Below are 20,900 nucleotides of genomic sequence, written 5' to 3' on the forward strand. Positions count from 1 at the left end.
TCTCTCAGTGCACCTTTCACTGCTGAGAAGTACAATTAGCATTCTTTCCTTAATGGGCAGTTGGCAGGGTTAATTTCTTATACCCCCCTCCCCTTTGTTTCCCTAATAGAAGATTTTCTGATCAAAGAACCTAAACTGTTTTCTCTTAATAGTCATTTACTACCTACTGCTCTGGGGACAGCAAAGAAGAATTCCCTTTGAATGGACAGGTTGGATTTGGTTTTTTTAAAGAAAGATACCCAATTACATTAGCAATTTTAGAAGTTCAGTTTTAAAGTCAAACTTTGAGTTTCCTAACCTATCTTTATTATTCTAATTAAAGAAAGGAATTGCCTGTGTGTGTGTGTGTGTGTGTGTGTACATACACTTTTGCAGTTAATTAAAACTAATGTACAAGATAATATAACTCTTTTGGCTTATGTTTTTAGAAGGATAAGAATAAATATCTGGCCTGAAAAATATATCGACTTTACTTTTTGTCTTGCTTTGGATTCCTTTTTTTTTGGGGGGGGGGCTTCTTTTTCTCTCTATAGATCTTATCTGTATAATGCCACTATTGCTAGTGCCTCATAATGCAAGTTCTCTCAATTCCTTGGCCATTTTAGTTGAAGTAGACTAGCATATGGAAAACTATGCAGGCAGTGCTGGGTTTTCTTTGGCTGGTTAGGTGTTAGTGGGGTTTGGGATTTGATCCTGACCCTTCTCAGCCATGCTGCTCACAGACTGCTCTGTTGTGCACTAGTCATTCCGTGTGTATACTGCAGCTTCTAGTTCGAGGAGCTCATAGGACTCCATGAGGTTCTGGGTGAGTATCTAAGTATGCTATGAAGAAACAGGCCTGTTCACTTTTTTTTTTTTTTTTTTTACCAGGCAAAGAGTGGGCTACTTGGACAAAACTAGTCTTAGATAATCCAGCTAGGCAGGACAGGCTGTCTTTCTATGTTGTTGGAATGTAGCCTTTTCCTGTTTTCCTCAGTCTCAATAAATTTGGGTATCTGGTCACACTGGTATCTGCACGTCAGTAAATATGGGGGCGCTAGTGCTAGGGACCAGATGCAAAAACAAAATACTGGACAGAACTGTAATCCTCCCTTTGGAGCAGTAGTGAGTGATAAGCTGTTGTGGAAGTCATGCTCCTTTACTTAGCATTGGAACCCTTGAATGTTTCATTGACTACAGCAATCTCACCCAGTAATTTGAAAGCAAGAAGACATTATGATGTACTTCTAAGACTTAGGTAGGAAGAGTGAGGCTATGGATGACTCAAGTGTTCTTGAGTGTCCTTGTTAAAAAGTAGAATGCTCTCCTAGATGGGTTAGTGTTCCAATTCAGTATGACAGTTCTATGATGTCTCATTTCTCATGAGTTAAGTAGTATACTTTGACTTGTATTAACTGCATTTCAGGGACCAGCACCGCTTAGTCCATGCTACTTTTCCTGTACACAGGGTCATTAAAGAATGGATGGTGGCTATGTCCTTTGATCTCTGTCAACCTTAAAATGCCACTGTTGGCACCCATCCCATCTGTTATGTTGGCCTTATGAACATTGGTGGGGGAATGTTTTCCTTCTACTGTTTCATATGTTGAAGCGTCTCGCCAGCTCCTAGACAGATTTAGCTTTATTTATAGAGGTCACTTCCATATTTATTGTTCAGCATCAGGTTTTATATACAACGTCAAGTCCAACTGCATATTGAGCAGGGGGGAGGGAAAACATAAATTTTGGTTTATGCTAATTTACACTAGTCAGTGCAGTATTAGAAACTAGTTTTTGACATGATGAAATATAGCAATTCAGACTTTATTTTAGCAGAGTAGAAATTACATCAGAGTGTCTTTGAAATGAGTTCGGTGTTCTTGATGGTAGGCACCCTTCTCCTTTTCAGTATGCTGTGTGTCCTGGGTGACCTTAGGAAGAAAGACCACTATGGCTCGAAGGAGATTTTATTGATGTCATAATATCTGCCACATGATGGAAACTAGGGCAGCCTGACTATTTTCTGCTTAGTTCAAAGGTTATATTTTGAACAGGCTTATATAAGTTAGCAAAACAAACAAAACTCTCCTCTTCCTGTGGCATTTCATCATCCTCTTCCCATTTCAGCCTCTTCCCATCACTTTCATTCCCACAGCTATTAGTCTACTACTGTGACTTGTACCCAGACATGTTTTCCTTGAGGATAGCCTTTCTCAGTTCCCTACATACTGTGCCCTCTTCAGCTTCAGACATTAAGCCTAAATTTTTGGTGCTTGAGTCTTCCTTGGGTGTAGCATCATAAGAACAGACACACGAAGTGGGCAAAGAAGAAATTGAAATACTCTAAGCAAGACATTATTGGTTATTATTGGGCAGCCCTGTTTAAAAGATAGAAAATGCAGAATGACAGGAGGATAATTATAGTGCAGAATGACAGGAGAATGAATCCAGGCACAAGGGGTGGAGGGGGCTAGGGTAAATGTCACCACGTCAGCTTTTTTGCCCCCTGCTGGGGAAAGAGTCTACCTAGTTTTGGCTGAAGCCACCCTCAAAAGTAAACTAGGTCATGTTTAGCCTTGAGATTTATTTCTCTGTACTTAGGTAGTGAGTTTTTATATGCCTGATCACATTTTTTAGTCGATTTCCGCTGTGATTTTGGAGATTTTTTCCCCCAGAAAGTGTTACATACCAATCGATAATAAAAATAATAGTTAAGAATATTAGCTTTTCACTTTATGGAATAGCCTGTGTTCACTAATTACAGTATACAAGTAATCCCTGTTGAGTGAGCACACTAAAATATAAAAGAAATCAAGGGCTTCCCTGGTGGTGCAGTGGTTGAGAATCTGCCTGCCAATGCAGGGGACACGGGTTCGGGCCCTGGTCTGGGAGGATCCCACATGCCACGGAGCACCTGGGCCCGTGAGCCACAACTGCTGAGCCTGCGCGTCTGGAGCCTGTGCTCTGCAACGGGAGAGGCCGTGATAGTGAGAGGCCCGCGCACTGCGATGAAGAGGGGCCCCCGCTTGCCACAACTAGAGAAAGCCCTCGCACAGAAACGAAGACCCAACACAGCCATAAATAAATAAAAAAATAAACCCAAAAAAAAAGTTAAAAAAAAAAAAAAAAAGAAATCAAATATATTTTAGTAAATTCTAGTTTTGAGAGTTTTCCCTGACTAAATGTAATGTGAATATTTAAACAGTCATGATGACCCTTTGACTGTCAGTATTTAGGGAAATTGTCTGTTTAAATATGGCATAGAAAATGTTCTGAATCTTGTTTCCTAATCAATATTTTAGAGCTATGAAGTTTTCTTTGGTATTATTGTGCCATGTTTCACAAATTTTGACATGAAATGTCTTTATCATCGAGTTCTAAATCTTTCTTAATTTCCATTATGATTTTCTTTTTAACCATATTTAGTTTACCAGCATATTGAAATGGTAAAATCTATCCTTTCGTTTATTAAGTTCTAAATATTTTGTAATTTTGGTCTGAGAAGAGAGGATGTGTAATATCCATCCTTCAAAATATTTCCTTAAGAATTCTTTGGTGGTCCAGTGGTTAGGACTCTGCGCTTTCACTGCTCAGGGCCCAGGTTCGACCCCTGATCGGGGAACTAAGATCTCACAAGCCTCATGGTGTGGCCAAAAAAAAAATAAAATAAAATCCTTAAAAAAACATTTGTTTTGAAGAGTATTTATCCTCTGTTATTTCAAGGTGTGTGTGTGTCTAAAAAATAGAGCAGCTTTGTATTGTTGATTACAGATATTTCTCTCTCTCCCTGCCTGATAACACTGTCTGAGAGGAGTGTATTAAAGTCTCCAATAATGATAGTTGATTTTTCTGTTTTTCCTTACGGTTCTATATATTGCTTGAGGCTGTATCATTAGGTGCTTATCTTCTTGCTCCATCATCTTGTCCTTTTATCAGTATAAAATGACCCTCTTTATCTCTCATGTAGTTTATTAAGATCGTTGTGTATTTTGATTTATATTTGCCTAGTATAGCTTTATTTTTTTGAATTTCCAGCCTTGCTTTGTCTTTTTGTTGTAAGCATGTTTCTCATAGTCAACATATTATTGGATTGGGAAAATATATTTGGAGAATCACTGCCTTTTAATTGATGAGTTTAATCCATTTATGTATATTATGATTACCATTATGTTAGGATTTCTGTCATTTTATAATTTTTATTTAATAATGAATTTTGATACCTTTTTGTTTTCTTTCCTCCTTTCTCTTTACAAAAGCAAATGTTCTTCTGCTGTTTCTAATAATGTATATCCTGTTTTTGTGATTTATAAGCTTATTTATCTGTTGGCTTCTTAAACTCAACTATGTTTCTGTCTCCATTTCTAATAAGATAAATATCCAATGGACTTTCATTTCCTTTTTGGGCTACCCACCCCCACTATGTTGATATTTTCTAGATTCTATGTTCTGGATCATTTTGGTTATTTTTTTTCCCTTTTCTTTTGTCCTAGAGTTTTTAGAAGACAATGATAGACATTGAAAATCTCATATTGCTTCTTTTATTTAAATACTTGAAAACTGTCTTTTGGAAGTGTTATCATTATAGTTCTTTATGTGGCAATCCTTGGGTGTTTTTATGTCTAATATGTTTATTACATCACATTTGATAGGCAGTTTGGCAGTTTGAATATACAGTTCTGTGCTCAAAATTCTTATCCTTCAATACTTTAAAAATGTTACTTCAATATTGTTCTGAATTCAGTTTTGCTGTTGAGAACTCTGATGTCACTCTGGGTCTTTTTAAAAAATATGGTCTGTTCTTTCTGTCAGGATGCTTTTTATTTTTTTCTTTGTATTTGATATTCTCAAATTTTGCAATAAGGTATCTTATGTACAGTATTTTCTTTTTGTCTGTTTGGTACTCTGAGTCCTTTAGATTGAGGTCTTTGAAATTCTTTAATTATGAGGAATTGGTCATTATTTCTTTAAATATTTCTTCCTCTCAATATACTTCTTTTTCTGGGATCTGAATGTTGGCAATTTCACTTCTCTTTTGTGTTACAAATCTCTAAATTGCTGAATTTCTGTTGTTATTGAGTTTACTATCCTAGTTTTCTTTATGTTCTTAGAGACTGTAGGTATAAGTCCATCGGGAAGGAGGATTTTGTGTGTGTACCTGTCGTTGGGACGACTTAGAGCCTCCTTCCCTTCCTTCCTTCTTTTTTCTACTCCCTCTCCAGCTCTTGCCCACTGTATTCACCAGGTTGAACCAGGTGCTTTGGTTCAGAACCAGCTATTATTCCTGTATGTAACTCTCATCCCGGGGAGGGGAGGGGGTGGGCTTATCAAATCTACTTTCCAGGCAAGTGGGGAACTTGGTCACAGATTTTTGGCCTCCATTTAGTGTGGTGAGTGTCTCCCAACCCCTAGTTCCACATGGGGAGCCTGGTTCTATCCCTGAACCATGCCTGGTGTATTGTAGGTATATTGACCTAAGGATACCACAGGATTTAAATGTCTGTTGGTTCTGCTGGTTTGGATGAGTCCTGGAGCTGGTAGACTTTTGGCTTGTACTCCCGCTGACTTCTGAAACTATTTCCTTTCTGTTTCTGTTTCACAGAGATGTGAAACAAGTTTTCAAGTGCAAATTTATTTTAAAAAGTCATTTCATTGCTGTTGTTGTTGGGCATATGTGAGAGGAGATGTGGGTTTCCATTTAAAATTTCATTGCCATCTTGACTGGAAATTTCCTGATTGGCCTTTACTGTAAAAGGGTTACTGTGTTGTTATAAGTGCAGTTACTTTGTTCTGCACTTATAACAATAAATCTTTCTTTGATCCTAGTGACTAGCTGTTTGATATTTAGAAGCATCTAAGATTATTCTGACGGGAAGCATATTTCTGTGCCAGCGGAACCACAGAGAGAGTCTGCTGTTGTCTTCCATCTAACCAAATACGTAACTGCGAAGTTTGTCAGAAGTTTAACTAATTCATTAGATCTTCTTCTCTTCTCTTCTCTCTTTTTCTTTCTTTTTTTTTTTTTTTTTGCTTTTTTCTTTTCTATTTTTTTTCTTTTTCTTTCTTCTCTTCTGTCCACTTTCTCTTTCTTTCTTCTAATTCATAAGCCAGGATGTTTGAGAGAGGGGAGCATGGACCAGCCTTACGAGCGGAGACAGCCCATCTCTGATGAATAACAGAAACCTCCTGTGGTTTCGGCTCATACTCAAACATTCTAGGCTGAGTAGAAAACAGCAGGTAACGGATTCAAAGGGAACCATCTCTGACGTCTCAACAGTTAGGAAGTTTATTTGAGAGAGGGACAAAGAAGAAATGAATGAAATGGGAGGGAAAACTCTAAGCCTCGTTCCCTCCAACAGCAGTTCTGTTTAAGTGAAATGAGCAGAAGGTGAGTGGAGAGAAGCACGTATCATCAGAACAAGAAAGTTCAACTATCTAGAGTAAAAGTTGATCAGCATATTAAAATATAGGAGATAGGGCTTCCCTGGTGGTGCAGTGGTTAAGTCTGCCTGCCCATGCAGGGGACACGGGTTCAAGCCCTCATCCAGGAAGATCCCACATGCCACAGAGCAACTAAGCCTCTGTGCCACAACTACTGAGCCTGCACTCTAGAGCCCGTGAGCCACAACTACTGAGCCCATGTGCCACAACTACTGAAGTCTGCATGCCTAGAGCCCGTGCTCCGCAACAAGAGAAGCCACCACAGTGAGAAGCCCGTGCACCACAATGAAGAGTAGCCCCTGCTCGCCACAACTAGAGAGAAGCCTGTGCACAGCAATGAAGACCCAGTGCAGCCATAAATAAATAAATAGATAGATAGATAGATAGATAGATAGATAGATAGATAGATAAACATCCTGTGTATTGTTAACTGTGGTAGAATTATCAAGTTCTTTTTCCCTCTTCCTGCTCAGTTTTCTGCCAGTCATTGAAGATCGCTTTAGTCTTTTCATGAAAACAAAACACAGGTGCATGTACTCAGCATCATAAAGAAATCAGACTAAATAGTAAAATCCAGTAGCTGACATGAAAAGCATGTCCTCGTGAATACTTTTTTGGTCCATTTTTTATGTGAATCTATGTCTGGGCCGGAAACCTAAATACTTGTAAGATAACACTTCTCTCTGTTTTCCATAGTAACAGCAATAACCACCACCACCACCATCAGTAAGAAGGCTGCTCCTTACACTGAAGTTCCTCCAGGGTTCTCTTCCATTTCTATATCTTCTCCTTCGCCCTCTCCATCCAGTGCTATGACCTCAACTCAACCCACATGCCTCTCAATAAAATCATCCCAGACCTCCCTCCAGGGCTCTGGGGCTGTATAACCAGCTCTCCTTTGGACATCTTCCCCTTGATCTCTTACCCCCTCGAACCCAACATGTCTGCAGCTGGTCTTATTATCTCCCACATGCAACTTGCTCCTTGTTTTTCATGCCCTATTTCAATGGATAATTCTACATTCACCTGGTTACCTAAAGCAAGAACTTGAGGGTCATGGTAGGTTCCTCTTTCACCCTTCACCTTCATTCACAGAGGTCCGATGACTGTAATACCTGAATATCTCTTGAATCTGTATCACTTCCTTGCTTAATCCCTGCAATAACTTCCTAATGCCTGTAGCACAAATCCAGACACCTTAGTGAGATACAAAACTCGACACCCTACCACCTTCTGCTGTGTTGGCTTTACCTGTCTTCTGCACCTTTGGGTTAGAGGCTGATTCTTCACCTTTGTAACTTGGCATCTGCAACGTGCCTTAGTATATAAGTAGAACCTCAGTAAATTGAAGAAAGAGGGTGAGAGATGTTTGTGGCTTGAAAGGGGAGAGGACGATTATCAGAAGCTGCGTGCAGATTTTCTAACAATACTTTGAGATTTGTAGATTTTTTTCCTTCTTAATTCCTGGAGGCGTTGGCTTTTCAATTTCATGATCTTTTCTGTGGCAGTTGAGTCCACAGCCAGTATTTCCTGAAGCCTCCTGATTTGCCTGGCACTGCATTGTGTTCTCTAAGGATTACCAAGATGAGACTTGGTCTCCACCCTCAAAAGATGCATAACGGAGGTGGGGAGCTAAAATCAGGTCATGAAAGCATTGACAGTGCAATGTAAACTTGACTTCTGCTTGCCTGCTGTCGTGAGAAAGGAGAACAAGCAGAAAAGGTGGTTGGCAAGAGATTGTGGAGGAGGTGGGAATTAAGCTGGGGGTTGTGAGGAAGTCATTTTCTCTTCTAGATGTGGTAGTTGTATTCTAGTGCGTTTCTCATCTTGGAGTCTGTTCATAACAAAAGCCCTTCAGCACCATTTTTGTTCGCGTACTCGGATCAACCCTGTTACTTGCAGGTGATGAGTCTGGAGATGCCTGTGGAAGGGTAGCACCTAGGGAAAGAGGTTGTGTGACACTCTGGAGAAATGAAAGGTGAAAAATAACGAGGGTGTCGGACTGTAGTTCTCAAGTACAAATTAGTTTCATAGGATTTAAAATCTTTATTCCCGATATTGTCAAACATAGAATTTTTTAAAGCTTTATTATTTAACTACTAGTTAAAAAGAAGTCATTTAATTTTGGTGAACTAAAATTTTAGACTATTTAACCTTTACATGCCTGATATTAGTGTTTCCTCAAATGCAATGATTCTCAAGTAGATGAGCTCATTCCTGAACAGTGAGAGAGAGAGGAATTTTGTGCACATGGAAAGCAGGCTGAGAGATCTCTTCGTTTGATCACTTTGTGTAAACCTATGCCCTTGTATCAATATTCTTTTCACTTGAGGGCTCATATTGCCACTGTTTGGCAGGAAGGAAGGGAGAAATTCTCTTACTAGCACGTGATTTAATATGTTGAGTGACAATTTGTGCTGTGTCAGTCTGCTTAGGGACAGGATTGGAGGGGGTGGTGATGAGCTAGTGTATATGGTTGTGAGAACCTTTCAGGTATCTTTTGAAAGGAACCTTAGACCCTTGGGCTCCACTTCCCCAAAGCCGCTTCTCACTGACACGTTTCTCCTTGTAGGAGTGAGTCAGGGAATAGCTGGGCCCAGACTCTCACTTGCTGCTTTGCTGTGTCAGGCCCTGCCCCAGAGACAGGGCCTGCAGCCCAGAGAGCAGAGGGCCAGCATCCAGTCTCCTGCAGCCAGGAAGCTGCTAGCGTGTGACCCACTCTGGAGGTTATCTTGTCCTGCTGCAGAGCTGGTCATATTTTGCAACTTCTAGCCAAGCCCTGAATTGGCAGCTGTCGTGCAGGTAAACGTTCAGGAGTTTACTTTAGACTCCATGCTGGGGTTACATAGGAGACCTTCTTAGTTTTGAAGGGAGTTGTTGCCCAGGATGACTGAACGACACACAGAAGGGCCCTGGAAAGCTGGAGCTCCAGGTCTCATTTGCAGGAAAGAACTGGATGGATTGAGCTAGCCAGGCACAGTGGGAGAGGCAGCCTTTGTTTCAAAGTGGACTGTATCCCAGAACGAAAATAAATCCAAAGGAAATCATAGAGATCTATCAGTGGGTTTGGGTTCATTTGCCTGAAAATGAGCCCTTCTTTTGGGGGCTGAATTATTCCAGTTAGCTAAATACGTTTGTGGTGAAGGGCAGTAGAAAAAGGAACTTCACTGAAAGAGGAAGCATATGGTCTTCTGGGCTGTGTGTTTGTGAATGGAGAGAGAGCAAGGCTTTGTAGAGCGACTTTGCCCAGGGAGAAGACCTGCTCACAGAGATCACATTCACCTCTCACCCCATTGTATCTCTCTCCCTGTCCGTGCACTTAGGAAAGAAAAAGCTCAGAAAACTCCCTCACCGCAATCTTCTGCACAGGATCATGCATCCCCCTAGCTGCTTCTATAAGGGATCCCTTCTTCCAGCCATCATCACCCCCTCTAATTCCTCCTTGGCCTGAATTCCGCTTTTCCAGATCTCCACTTCTAAGATTCTTTTAGCCTTAGTTGTAAGCTAGGTCAGAGTTAAGTAAGAATTATTTTATACAGTCAATTTTCAAGATTAGTATTTTGGGAGCGAGCTGCATCAGAGCCCAGGATTGCTCTTGTGCTCCATTATTAGCAGAATTGAAATCCATCTAAGATGGTTTTCCGAGAGCACGTTCCTCACTGTTCCTGGTGTTCATACACCCTCTATTTCTGGGACTTGGGAATGAGGAAATACGAAGGTTTAATCAGCTGGAAGCTGTCTGTGGCTGGAGTGTGACCCTCCACATTGTGTGTCATCTGCTGTGGCAGTTTGTTGAGCAACTCTTGTGACCCAGCATTTATAAAATCAAGGCCAAGCCAGTGCTGTCTTAATAGAAAGTTGCTGCCCCAGAGCAGTTATGATTTAATGGAGACTGTGACTTTGGCTGAAGGGTCCGAGCTTCAGTGCGGGCTTGTTCAGATGTGTTGATGGCAGCTGGGAGTACCATGAAAGCGAGGAGACCAGTCGAGGGACCCGGCTGCTCTTTTGAGCTCTTTTCTACCTTCTGCATTTCCCACCCAAGCCCATAATGTGTACAGGTGATACAAACGCATTTCACAAAATGGTCCTCCGTGAGTGAATAAATCATGCAGCCCATTTAAGAAATGCATTTTCGTTTGGGTTCAAAGTCATGCCCTGCAGTCACTGCAAGGGTCTGGTTCTTGCAGAACATCCTCCCTAATGTTCGCCGGGAAATGGAAGTTTCTCTGTGTCCGGGATTTAATAAATTGGGCTATTAAATTGTAATCCAAGACACCAGCTCGGAAGATGAGGTCCCTTTCAAGTTGTTGAATTTGTTATGACTGGGTGGTGATTGGCAGTGGCTTAAAGGGCCATCATGTGACTAGAAAGTGAGAGGCTGGACCCTGCAGGACTGGTGTACTGCTCTGGAGTGTTTTCGAGGTTATCACTGATTTATGACTGTGCTCCTTAGAGACCAGGAAGTCATTGTGGCCGCCATTAAGGCTTTCATCTTCCGTTTGACCTGATTTTTTTTTTTTTCCACGTTCTTTTATTTATTTATTTATGACTGTGTTGAGTCTTCGTTTCTGTGCGAGGGCTTTCTCTAGTTGCGGCAAGTGGGGACCACTCTTCATTGCGGTGCGCGGGCCTCTCACCATTGCGGCCTCTCTTGTTGCGGAGCACAGGCTCCAGACACGCAGGCTCAGTAATTGTGGCTCACGGGCCCAGTTGTTCCGTGGCATGTGGGATCTTCCCAGACCAGGGCTCGAACTCGTGTCCCCTGCACCGGCAGGCAGATTCTCAACCACTGCGCCACCAGGGAAGCCCTGACCTGATTTTGATTATTGTTTTTTCTTGTGGGGACAACACTCCTCACCTTGTATTACCTATAATTTATTTTCAGCATCTTTGGTGAAAATTAAAAACAGAAAAAAGAGCACCAAAATCCCTAAAGACAGGGCACCAGAATACTCTCAGGCTGCATTGTAAATGTAATTTTGGATATAATTTGATTGACTAATCAAGTGATGCCATGTAGTTATTAGTGGAGTTTTTTTTTTTTTTTTCTCCTCTGAGTATTTGAAAGTTGATGGCTTTTTCTCCTCCCCAGGTGACCGTCCCAATCTTCCTAAGGAGGACACTCCTCCCAGCAGCCTGGACTCATTTTCCTCCCCATCTCCCACGGCTGCCGCTGCCCATGGGCCCCCTGGACCAGACAAAAACCACCTCCTTGCAGATGGGGGTACCTTTGGGAACTGGGCGTCCACTGCGTAAGTAGCTATGCTTTTCTGTTTGGTGCTGAGGGAAGGAGGGCCCTGAAATGAAAGTGGCCCTTCATTTTGAAGTTTACGTGGCAGGTCGATACTGAAGCCGTTAGATCTCAGGACCTTTGTTCTCTAATCAGTGGGGCCGCCAGAAGGAGAAGGGTCCATAAAACAAGGCCTTTCTCTAATAGGGTCTCTGTGTTCCCAGTATGGAAGGGGTGGGCAGGTGCCATTTCAGATCTGTTTTAAGTTCAATTCACGGCAGTTTGGGGTTGCACGAAGGAAGTTTGTTATTGTCCTGCTCGGGATGTTTTCTCGCTAGTTACTGCAAACTTTTAGAAAGATGCAAATGCATGCATTGTGATCAGCAGACTTTCAAGGCTTTCTATTGGATGATATCTTAGTTATATGAATTTTTGCAAGCTTTATGCTAGTGTCCTGCTCTGTTGACTCCGTAGGACCCTGCATAATTGACAATTGATGGATGAAAATATCTGATTTTAGTTTCTCAGTTTGGTTGAATGCCAACCATGAGCAGATCAGCTCAGGTGTATTAGGACAAATAATACCAGTACAAACAAAATACCATGGACCTGGTTTGACTACATGAGGGTTTGTCTTTCTCTGCTTCCCGAGGCTGTGGAGTAAATGCAGGTTGGTGGTGGTGCGGAGCATCAGATTTCAAACAGATGCTCAGAGAAGGAAAAAATAAAAAAAGAACTCTGCTAATAATTACATGACATTACTTGATTAGTCAATCAAATGACATCCAAAAATACATCTATAATTCAGCCTGAGAGTATTTGGGTGTCCTGTCTTTAAAGTTAAAAAAAAAATGTTTTCAAAAAATCAAAGTTGCTTAAAATAAGTCATAGATAATGATGTCATTCTATCCTAGCTGGGCATTCTTGGGACTTTAAATGGAATTGGAGAGTGTTTCTCACATCAGTTGGCTTTTTATAGTTACTGCTGGATTCACATGAACTCATTATGAACTTATTAAGTACTACAAGAGGCTGGGAGAAGTTTGGTATGCTAAAATTTGGGGTGACCTGAAGACTTTGAAAATCTAACCGAAAATCCAAGTGGAACTCAAAATATGGGTACGCATTCTCCAGATGAGATTTTTTTTCCCTCCAAAATTGTCCTATATGTATATTTAAATGCTGAAGACTGTGTATCATGGACTTAAACCACAGAGTACTCAAACAGGCCTGTCATTTTTACTATTCTTTTTTCAAAATAAAAATACTCTTTCACTTTTGTGCTGCAAGCAGCAGTGACAGTGGTAACACAGGAACCCAGCCTCTGCAATGCTGGGCACTCTAGCAGTGGAATTTGGGGTATGTGTGTGTGCGCGCGTGTGTGTTTTAAAGCACAAGCCAGGTCTCTAATTATTCCTGTCAGTAAGTGTCTGTCACAGTCAGTGGAGAGCATTTTAGTCGGTGCTTCTTATTCCACAGTGGTTGTGTGGAGAAGTGACATTCCAAGCCACGATGCAGGCAGTGCTCAGTTCACAGCACGTCCATGGCTGAAACTGGAAGAGCTTGATATTTTTGGTCATAAATCAGATGGGGAGTGAATCCCCCCAGCTTCCTATTCATACAAATTTTAAAATGTTATGGAAAGCACTCCAGCCTTTGAGAGGCCTGAAAGGGAGGGGGCAAAATAAATAGTTGAAACAAGTCTGGAAAGGAGATTTTTGTTATAATGGAGACTTCCTGCTACTTGAAGAGCTTGACTTTTTGTTTTCTGGGCACTGGATAAAACGCATCTCTCTCTTACATGTATATAATATAATTCCTGTGTATCTTTTAAAGGACTTACTTGTAAGCATATCTCAGTGCAGCTTTCTCATTAAGTCGGGGGAGCGCCTCTCACACTTGAGGACAATGAGGACCCCCTGCAGGGCTTGTGAAGCCCACGGCGCTGGGCCCACACCATAGTTAGGATTGGGGAGAGCCTGAAAATGTGTATTTCTCATGTTTTCCCCGATGATGTTTGGCAAACCCTGACATAGACTCCTGTCCGCCCCTCCCTGCATGGTTCTAGGCATGTGCTGATGTAAACAGCTTCTCTGAGGAGTGTAGTTAGGAGAAGTGACAGTGCTTCCTTCTTTTTTCTTTTCTTTTTTCTCCCCTCCCCCTCCCTCCCCCTCCCTCCCCTCCCCTCCCCCTCCCCCCTCCCCTACCCCCTTCCCCTACCCCCTCCCCCTCCCCTCCCCTCCATTCCCCTCCATTCCCCTCCCTTCATCTCCCCTCCCCTTCCCTCTTCTGCCTTCCTAGGATTGTGTGTTTGCTGTCTTCAAGCAGCCCTTGGGTGCCCCCTGCAAACTCTGATTCCCTCTGCCTGAAGTGTCTCCCTTCCTTTCTGCTCAAGACAATCTTGACCTGTCTTGAGGATCTAATTTAGTTTTCACTTTCAGGTAGCCTTCTCTAGGGCTCTAGTCTGCTGGAGGGTTCGGAATAATCCCTTCCTCTGTCTATACCCAATATGTGATGTTAGAAAACGATCCCCTTCTAGTACTAGTTAGTACTTACCTTTTATTGTTATTTGATAGTAGTATATGTGTGTGTCTATCTATGTATCTACCTCAGTGTCTCCATCTGCCTGCCTGCTTATCTATCAATCTTATTCAGTTTGGGCTGCTGTAACCAAAATACTTTGATTGAATGGCTTATGAAGAACAGGAATTTATTTCCCTCAGTTTTGGGGGCTGGACATCCAAGGTCAGGGTGTCAGCCTGGCTGGGTTGAAGTGGGAGGCTGCTTCCAGTGTACAGACTGCTCACTTCTCACGTATCCTCACATGATGGAGAGCAGAGAGCGGAAGCAGGCTCTCTCGTGGATCTTAGAAGGACACCAATCCCATTCATGAGGATTCCACTCTCATTGCATCCTAATTTTCTCCCAAAGGCCCCACCTCCTAACACCGTCCCATGGGAGGGGGTAGGGTTTCAACATGCAAATTTAAGGGGGGGGTCACAAACATTAGATGCATAACACTATCCAATCTTTCCCTCACTCCAAGATCAATCATAAAATTATTTTTTAGAGATTTAATTAATTAATTAATTAATTAATTAATTAATGGCTGTGTTGGGTCTTCATTGCTGCGCACAGGCTTTCTCTAGTTGCAGTGAGCGGTGGCTGCTCTTTGTCATGGTGCGTGGGCTTCTCATTGCGGTGGCTTCTCTTGTTGCAGAGCACGGGTTCTAGGCGCATGGGCTTCAGTAGTTATGGCCCGTGGGCTCAGTGGTTGTGGCATGCGGGCTTCAGTAGTTGTGGTTCACGGGCTCTAGAGCGCAGGCTCAGTGGTTGTGGCGCACGGACTTAGTTGCTCCTCGGCATGTGAGATCTTCCCGGACCAAGGCTTGAACCCATGTCCCCTGTATTGGCAGGCGGATTCTTAACCACTGTACCACCAGGGAAGCCCTCGATCATAAAATTCTTGATGATAAAATTGGGTCTCATACTCTTTGAACTTTTTAGTGATATTGACATAGTTATTAATAAATATTTTATTTCCCATTTAAATTATTATGCATTTATAAAAATGCTTTTCTTTTGGAAGTCTCATTTCTTTCTGTGTATCATTGAATGTCTCTTAGGCAATTTAAAACTCTTTGGGAATTTCACAGAATTAATCTCACCATTTTCTCTTCATAGTGTTTTTCTTTATTTCCTTAGCATTTATAAATTTAGTTTTCATTGTGTGTGCTTTTCTTTTTGTTTCTTTTTTTTTTTTTAATCCATCATCTCTGCCTACCAGCTGTACAGTATTGATTATAGTAGGATCTGAGTAAATCTGATTAAGAGCCCTTTTAATAAAACCGAAGTTGCTGTGTAGTCATTAAAACTCTTCTCAGAGCCTTAAAAAGGAGGCACTGCCTGGACTGCTTGGTTTTAATCCAGAGTGGTGGCTCTCTGTTCCAAAACTTACACTTGCCTTATCTTAGGTCCTGAAAAATGAAGCCCAAATGTACGTAGATCATATAGGACCCCGGTAGCTCTATTGTACAGAAATGCCATGACCCCAGCTACCAGAAAGCAAATTTATGCAGGAAAACCTACAGCAGCTGATATTCTGATATAGGCAGTGTGTAAATACAGCTGTAGCCTCTGACAGGTAGAAAACAATCCAGCAGAATTGGATTTCTTGGGTTTCTGCTGATGTTTATGACTTGTGGGTATTATTCATTGCAGTCAATCAATCTGTAGGTATTCCTTACCTGTACACTCAGGTAAGGTGATGGGTGACTTCATTGCCAGTAAAGAATTGCTAGCTCAGTCTCCTTGGAGGACATTACATCATAGGTCAAGGTATTTCAAATGTTCCAAAGTCATTTTTTCCCCAATAAAGTAGTTTTCTCTTCATTTTTAAAGGATGGAGCAGGTCCTTGATAAGTAATTCTTTTAGGTTTTCTGCCCCAAAAGAAAATCTCTTGTAAGTAGATACCAGGCGTTGTTATCTGCTTCCTCTACAGATTTCCAATGAAAAGGAGCTCCTCCTGCTAGCATGTGTCCATAGTCAAGATGGCAGCCGCATCTTAGAATAGTTCTTCGTAGCTGGGAATGTTGGTACCCTGAGATGTAACTCAGTTTGTGCTCTGGCAGGCTGGGAGGGCAATAAATCCTTCTCTCCCACCCAGTGAGAGGCTTGGCTTGGTTTGGTTTATCCTGAATGTGAAGGTGTTCCTAACACGTCTATCCCAGATGCTGCCCTGAGTCGCTGTTGTGCATCAGAGATACATGCCTCCCCAGGCTTGGTGCTAGTTGGTTAAAGTCATTAGACGGTAAGCTCCCATGCCCATTTACAGCCTTGTGCATGTCATCTGTAGACTTTGTGTGTACTCACTGGTGACCATTTTTATTCTTGTCTATGAAATAATAACTTGCTTCCTTTAAACTGGGCAAACAGATAGAGGTTTCCCATAGACAACTACTTGGCATTTGAGATTACTTGACTTGGTTCCATGATTGCTTTTCAGGGAGTTGATGAATTTTGTGGGGAGATAGCAAAGTACCCCTTAAACTGGCTTCGTGTCTATGACAACAAACCATGAGTGATTTGTCTGAAGTTCAGAAAAATAATCACCTTAAACAATTTTTAACATGTTTTGGTGAAATTGGGTGCACACTTAGAAATTATAAGGTAGCAGTCATAGGCAAACTTTGTCTTCACCTCTTCCCTTCGTCTCTCTTTCTTTCTTTTCTCTCTCTCCTCCACCCCTTCAGGGAGGGCTTCCTCAACCCTATTGCTCCTTGACTTTACTGCTCCCAACCCTGCCAGGGCAGTCAGTTCACCCTAGAAGTTGATGTCTTAAATTTTTATCTCTCTTATTATGATGATTGTTTCAAAAGAAAATAGGGAATTTATCTTTTAAAAGTTTTCTCTCTCTCTCTCTTTTTTTTGGGGGGGGGGTGCATATCTGCTTTTTTGCTGACTTGACTAAGATGAGCACATATGGCTTTTGTAAAAAGGGGAGAAAAGTTATGTATATATAAAAAGAGATCAGGAGATGGTGGTATTTAACCCCCAAAAGTGAATTGTCCATCATAGGCATTTCCAGCATCTTTATTGGCTAGTTAGGACATCATATCCTAATAAGGGGAGCACCTTTTCTTCTCTGCTTACCTGTAGGTGGACCCTGGTTACAGAAAGTGGTGGGTTCCATTGACCGGCGTCTCTGGTAGAGCTGGTGCCTTCATGTGGTGCTGGGTGCTGTGAGGAGTGGATTGGAAGCCAGTCTCCCACACCTCAGTGAGCGGCAAAGTCCCTGGTGGGTTCAGAAAGGTGGAGGTCTAAGATAGCTCGTAGGGAAGTACAGGGCAGATGAGCAGGAGTAGACCGCCTTGCTGTGAGCTCCGGCAGCCTTGTGACTTCTGCCCAGAGGTTAGCCCCATCTGGACCTGTTGGGGGCTGGGGACTTAGAGGGGGCAGAAGCTTCTGCGTCAGCAGTGGCTGGTGGTGAGAGGCTGCAGAGAAGGCTTGATGCGGTAGATCCTCTCTTGCATTTCTCAGAATCAAAGACTGTGGAGCATTAACTCTCGGGGGCCACAGACTTTGTTGTAGCTGCTTTATAACTATTTCATGTTGATCCTCACATCAGACCCAGTGAGGTAGAAGTATGTTCATTTTTAAAGATAGAGAAATGGAGGCACAAAGAAGATCAGAAATTTGCCCCAAGCCACATGACTAGTAAGGGGCAGAGAAGGGTTATGACCCTGATCTGTCCGCCCTCGTGATCTGTGGTTCCCTTGGACTTGTGTTACTGTCGGTATGGAAAGTCTGGTGGCATATGGGAACGTTGTTCAATTGTAGTTTTTCCCCGATTCTGAGACCCAGTGAGCTAACACTGGCTGTCAGCTGGCCGCTGCCCCTGTTTTGAAGAGGGAGCGCTGACCCTGTGTTAAGAACCGTTGCTGTGGTTTATAGTTACCTATGGGGAATAAACCCTTGAATCTGAATTGCGGCACATTCACTATCCAAAACCTTTGGCTGAGATTTGTGGAGGAGGGCATCCTCCCCTGCAGCAGAGCTGGGAGACTTGGAAATTTGATATTTTGCAACAGAGCAACATCCGTAATCTTTTTATGAGTAACGTGATATCTGGTAAAGCTCTTGATGCTAATCTCGGGGCCCACGTGCTTGGCCATCGACCATCAGTCTGTTCACAAGCATTGGGGTGGTGGTGGTGGTGGATAACTTTTGTCCTGTATATCTTCTTGAATCTTCTCTCCAACTCAGTATAGTAATTACGCCGTCCCGACTGACCGCCTGGCGTCCTCACAGCCTTCCATACGTGTCCCTTGTGTCTTGCTAGGGTATTTTTGGTATTTGTATCGTGTACTTGGCACTTGCATGTGGCCTAATTCACCTCTTCCTTTGCTGTGCTCTAACTACAGGTTCTGAAATTCAGAGATTTTATTTTCAAGCTAAATAGTTGGTCATTCATCTAACTTTAAAGCCCCGTAATGAAAAGTTGACTTTCCAAATTAAAGACACTCGTCTGAATTTTTGTAGTAGCTGCTCTACTGCTTAAGATTCAAACAAACAACAAAAAAAATTAAGTCTTCTCATTAGTCTTGTTTTGTTTTTGCTTTCCTTTTTTGTTTCATTGGTTTTTGCTATTGTAATGTATCATTTGCTGTGCATGGATTGGTTGGCTGGGTCTCAACATTGAAATGCAGGCAGGGGCCTCGTGAGCTTTCTGTGAGTTGGAAGACCGTGGTGTAGACTGATAAAGCACTGATTTTAGAGTCAAACAAGCCTGGCTTTGCATTCTTCGCCTGCCACTTAAAACCTTGGAGGCCTTATATAAATTACTTCAGCAAACCAAGGCTTAGCAAGATTATCTGCAAAGGGGGAGTGACAGCACCCACCCCTCTGGATTGTTGTGAGGTTTCAAGGTACCACATGTAATAAAACCTAGTCACGGCTCCCCTGAGAGCCCTAGGTGGCCACCTGCTTGTATTTTCCTTTCCTCCGAGAACTTAATTTAATATTCTTAGTTGAACTTGACCCAACTTCCTGATTCATCAGTTATGTAATCTCCCCACTAAATGGCTTAGGGAAAATAGGCTCACTAGTCCTGGAGAAGCCTTTAGTGTTGACCTGAAGTTGCATTGTTTCCAGCATTTACAGTAGTTACGCCAGGAGAACCTGGGGCTCCTGTCCTCGCCTTGCTGTGTAGATACCTCCTCTGTAGAAGCTTCTGAGACTAGGGCCCTTGGGAAGCTCATGACCAAGGCATAGGGTTCCCAGTGGGACCCAGCCAGCTCTCTAAACTGTTCTGGGCAGTATGGGAAGCTCACCCATCACGACAGGCAACCCGTAAAACAGCTTGGTAAGTAACCAGAGGATTTTCTTAGCAGAGTAGTGCTGTACCCCTTTTGAGCTGTGCTTGGGAGCCCCTGTTTTATATGTTCCACCCTCACGTTGGCTGGTGGCTGTCTTCCACATACGAATTGAGCTTGTGGAAATACTCCCGTCAGTTTCCCTGCGGGACCACAATGCTGAGACCTCTCTACAGCCCCGTAATTCTCTGAAACGCAGCTGCAGCTCCTTTTCTGTTCGGCTAGCAAGCTGAAGTTCAAGCCTTGTCCCTGATTCCACAGTGATCATCTGGAAGGAAGAGAAATGCAATTCAAGGAACACTTTGAGTGAAAGATCAGTCAGAGGTGTAACTCTCAGTTCTTTCATAGCAAACCCCCAAAAAATGATCAGCCTGGGAGTGAACTTCGTAAGATATGGGCTGACTAGGTAGTGGTGTCCTTTCTTGTCAAGGAGGGAAAGCCCCCCAGCAGACCCACCATCCTGGGCGGTGAGGACTGAGTGTTCAGTGTGGTTGTATCCAACCTCAAAAGGTTCTGTCTTATCTGTGTTCAAGAGACTTCCTTCCGTGCCTTTCCTCCTCTCCCTGCCCACCTCCCTCCTTTTTCTCAAGGGGTACCAAGTTCTTGCTTTTACGTGCTGGCTTGATCTGTTGGCTGTCTGCCTCCTGCGTGGGAGGTGATCTTGAGCAATTAGTCAGGAGAGCTGCTGCTGCAGGAAAGCGCTGGGTGCTTGCAGATCGGCTTTTGGCACACACAGGAGTCTCCATGCCACAAAGCCAGTGAAGATGGAGGAAGGCGAGTGGGCTTCTCAAGCCCAGGGGAGTTTACCATCATTATCTTCACCTCTTCCAACTCTCCACTACAAAATGGATTCGCATCTGGTCCATCTCATCCAGGGGTGAGCAGACTGTGACCCACCACTGCCTGTTTTTTTTAATAAATAAAGTTTTATTGGAACACAGCCACCCAGTCATTTACATTGTGTCTGTGACTGCTTTCGTGCTGCTATGATGGCAGGGTTAAGTAGTTGCAAGACCTACAGCCTGCAGACCCTGAAGTATTTATCGTCTGGTCTTTTGCAGAAAAAGTTTGCTGACCTCGATCTAATCTATAAACAAAACTGATCTTTTTGGAAAAGCCCACACTCCTTAAAAACCAGTTTCAACAGTTGTGGTTAATTGCCATGTTTTAGATGGGCGGTCCAAGTGATTTTTAAATGTAACCCTTAGGAATCTTTTCATGTCATTGAACTAACCAAAAGTTTTCCATATGGCTTTTGGATGCCTTCAAGTGTGTGATCATAATTTCAAAAGGCTTTTTAGTGCTTCAGTGATTGAAAAATTTATTTGGGGTTATTCTTTTTACAACCTGTTGTTAAAAAAATTTTTCTTTTATTTTG

General features: G+C 42.6%; 1 protein-coding gene across 4 annotated transcripts in view; it reads left to right on the top strand.

The window, feature by feature from the left end:
- Positions 1 to 20,900, top strand: part of ARHGAP10 (Rho GTPase activating protein 10) — a 328,794-nt gene that overhangs the window by 291,269 nt on the left and 16,625 nt on the right. For all 4 annotated transcript variants that reach the window (XM_059922584.1, XM_059922586.1, XM_059922585.1 and 1 more), the window contains one exon: positions 11,510 to 11,669. In XM_059922584.1, coding sequence (XP_059778567.1) covers positions 11,510 to 11,669 — 160 coding nt within the window. The remainder of the gene's footprint in view (positions 1 to 11,509; positions 11,670 to 20,900) is intronic.

Source organism: Balaenoptera ricei, chromosome 5 (genome assembly GCF_028023285.1).
Source record: "Balaenoptera ricei isolate mBalRic1 chromosome 5, mBalRic1.hap2, whole genome shotgun sequence".
NCBI classification, from domain to species: domain Eukaryota; kingdom Metazoa; phylum Chordata; class Mammalia; order Artiodactyla; family Balaenopteridae; genus Balaenoptera; species Balaenoptera ricei.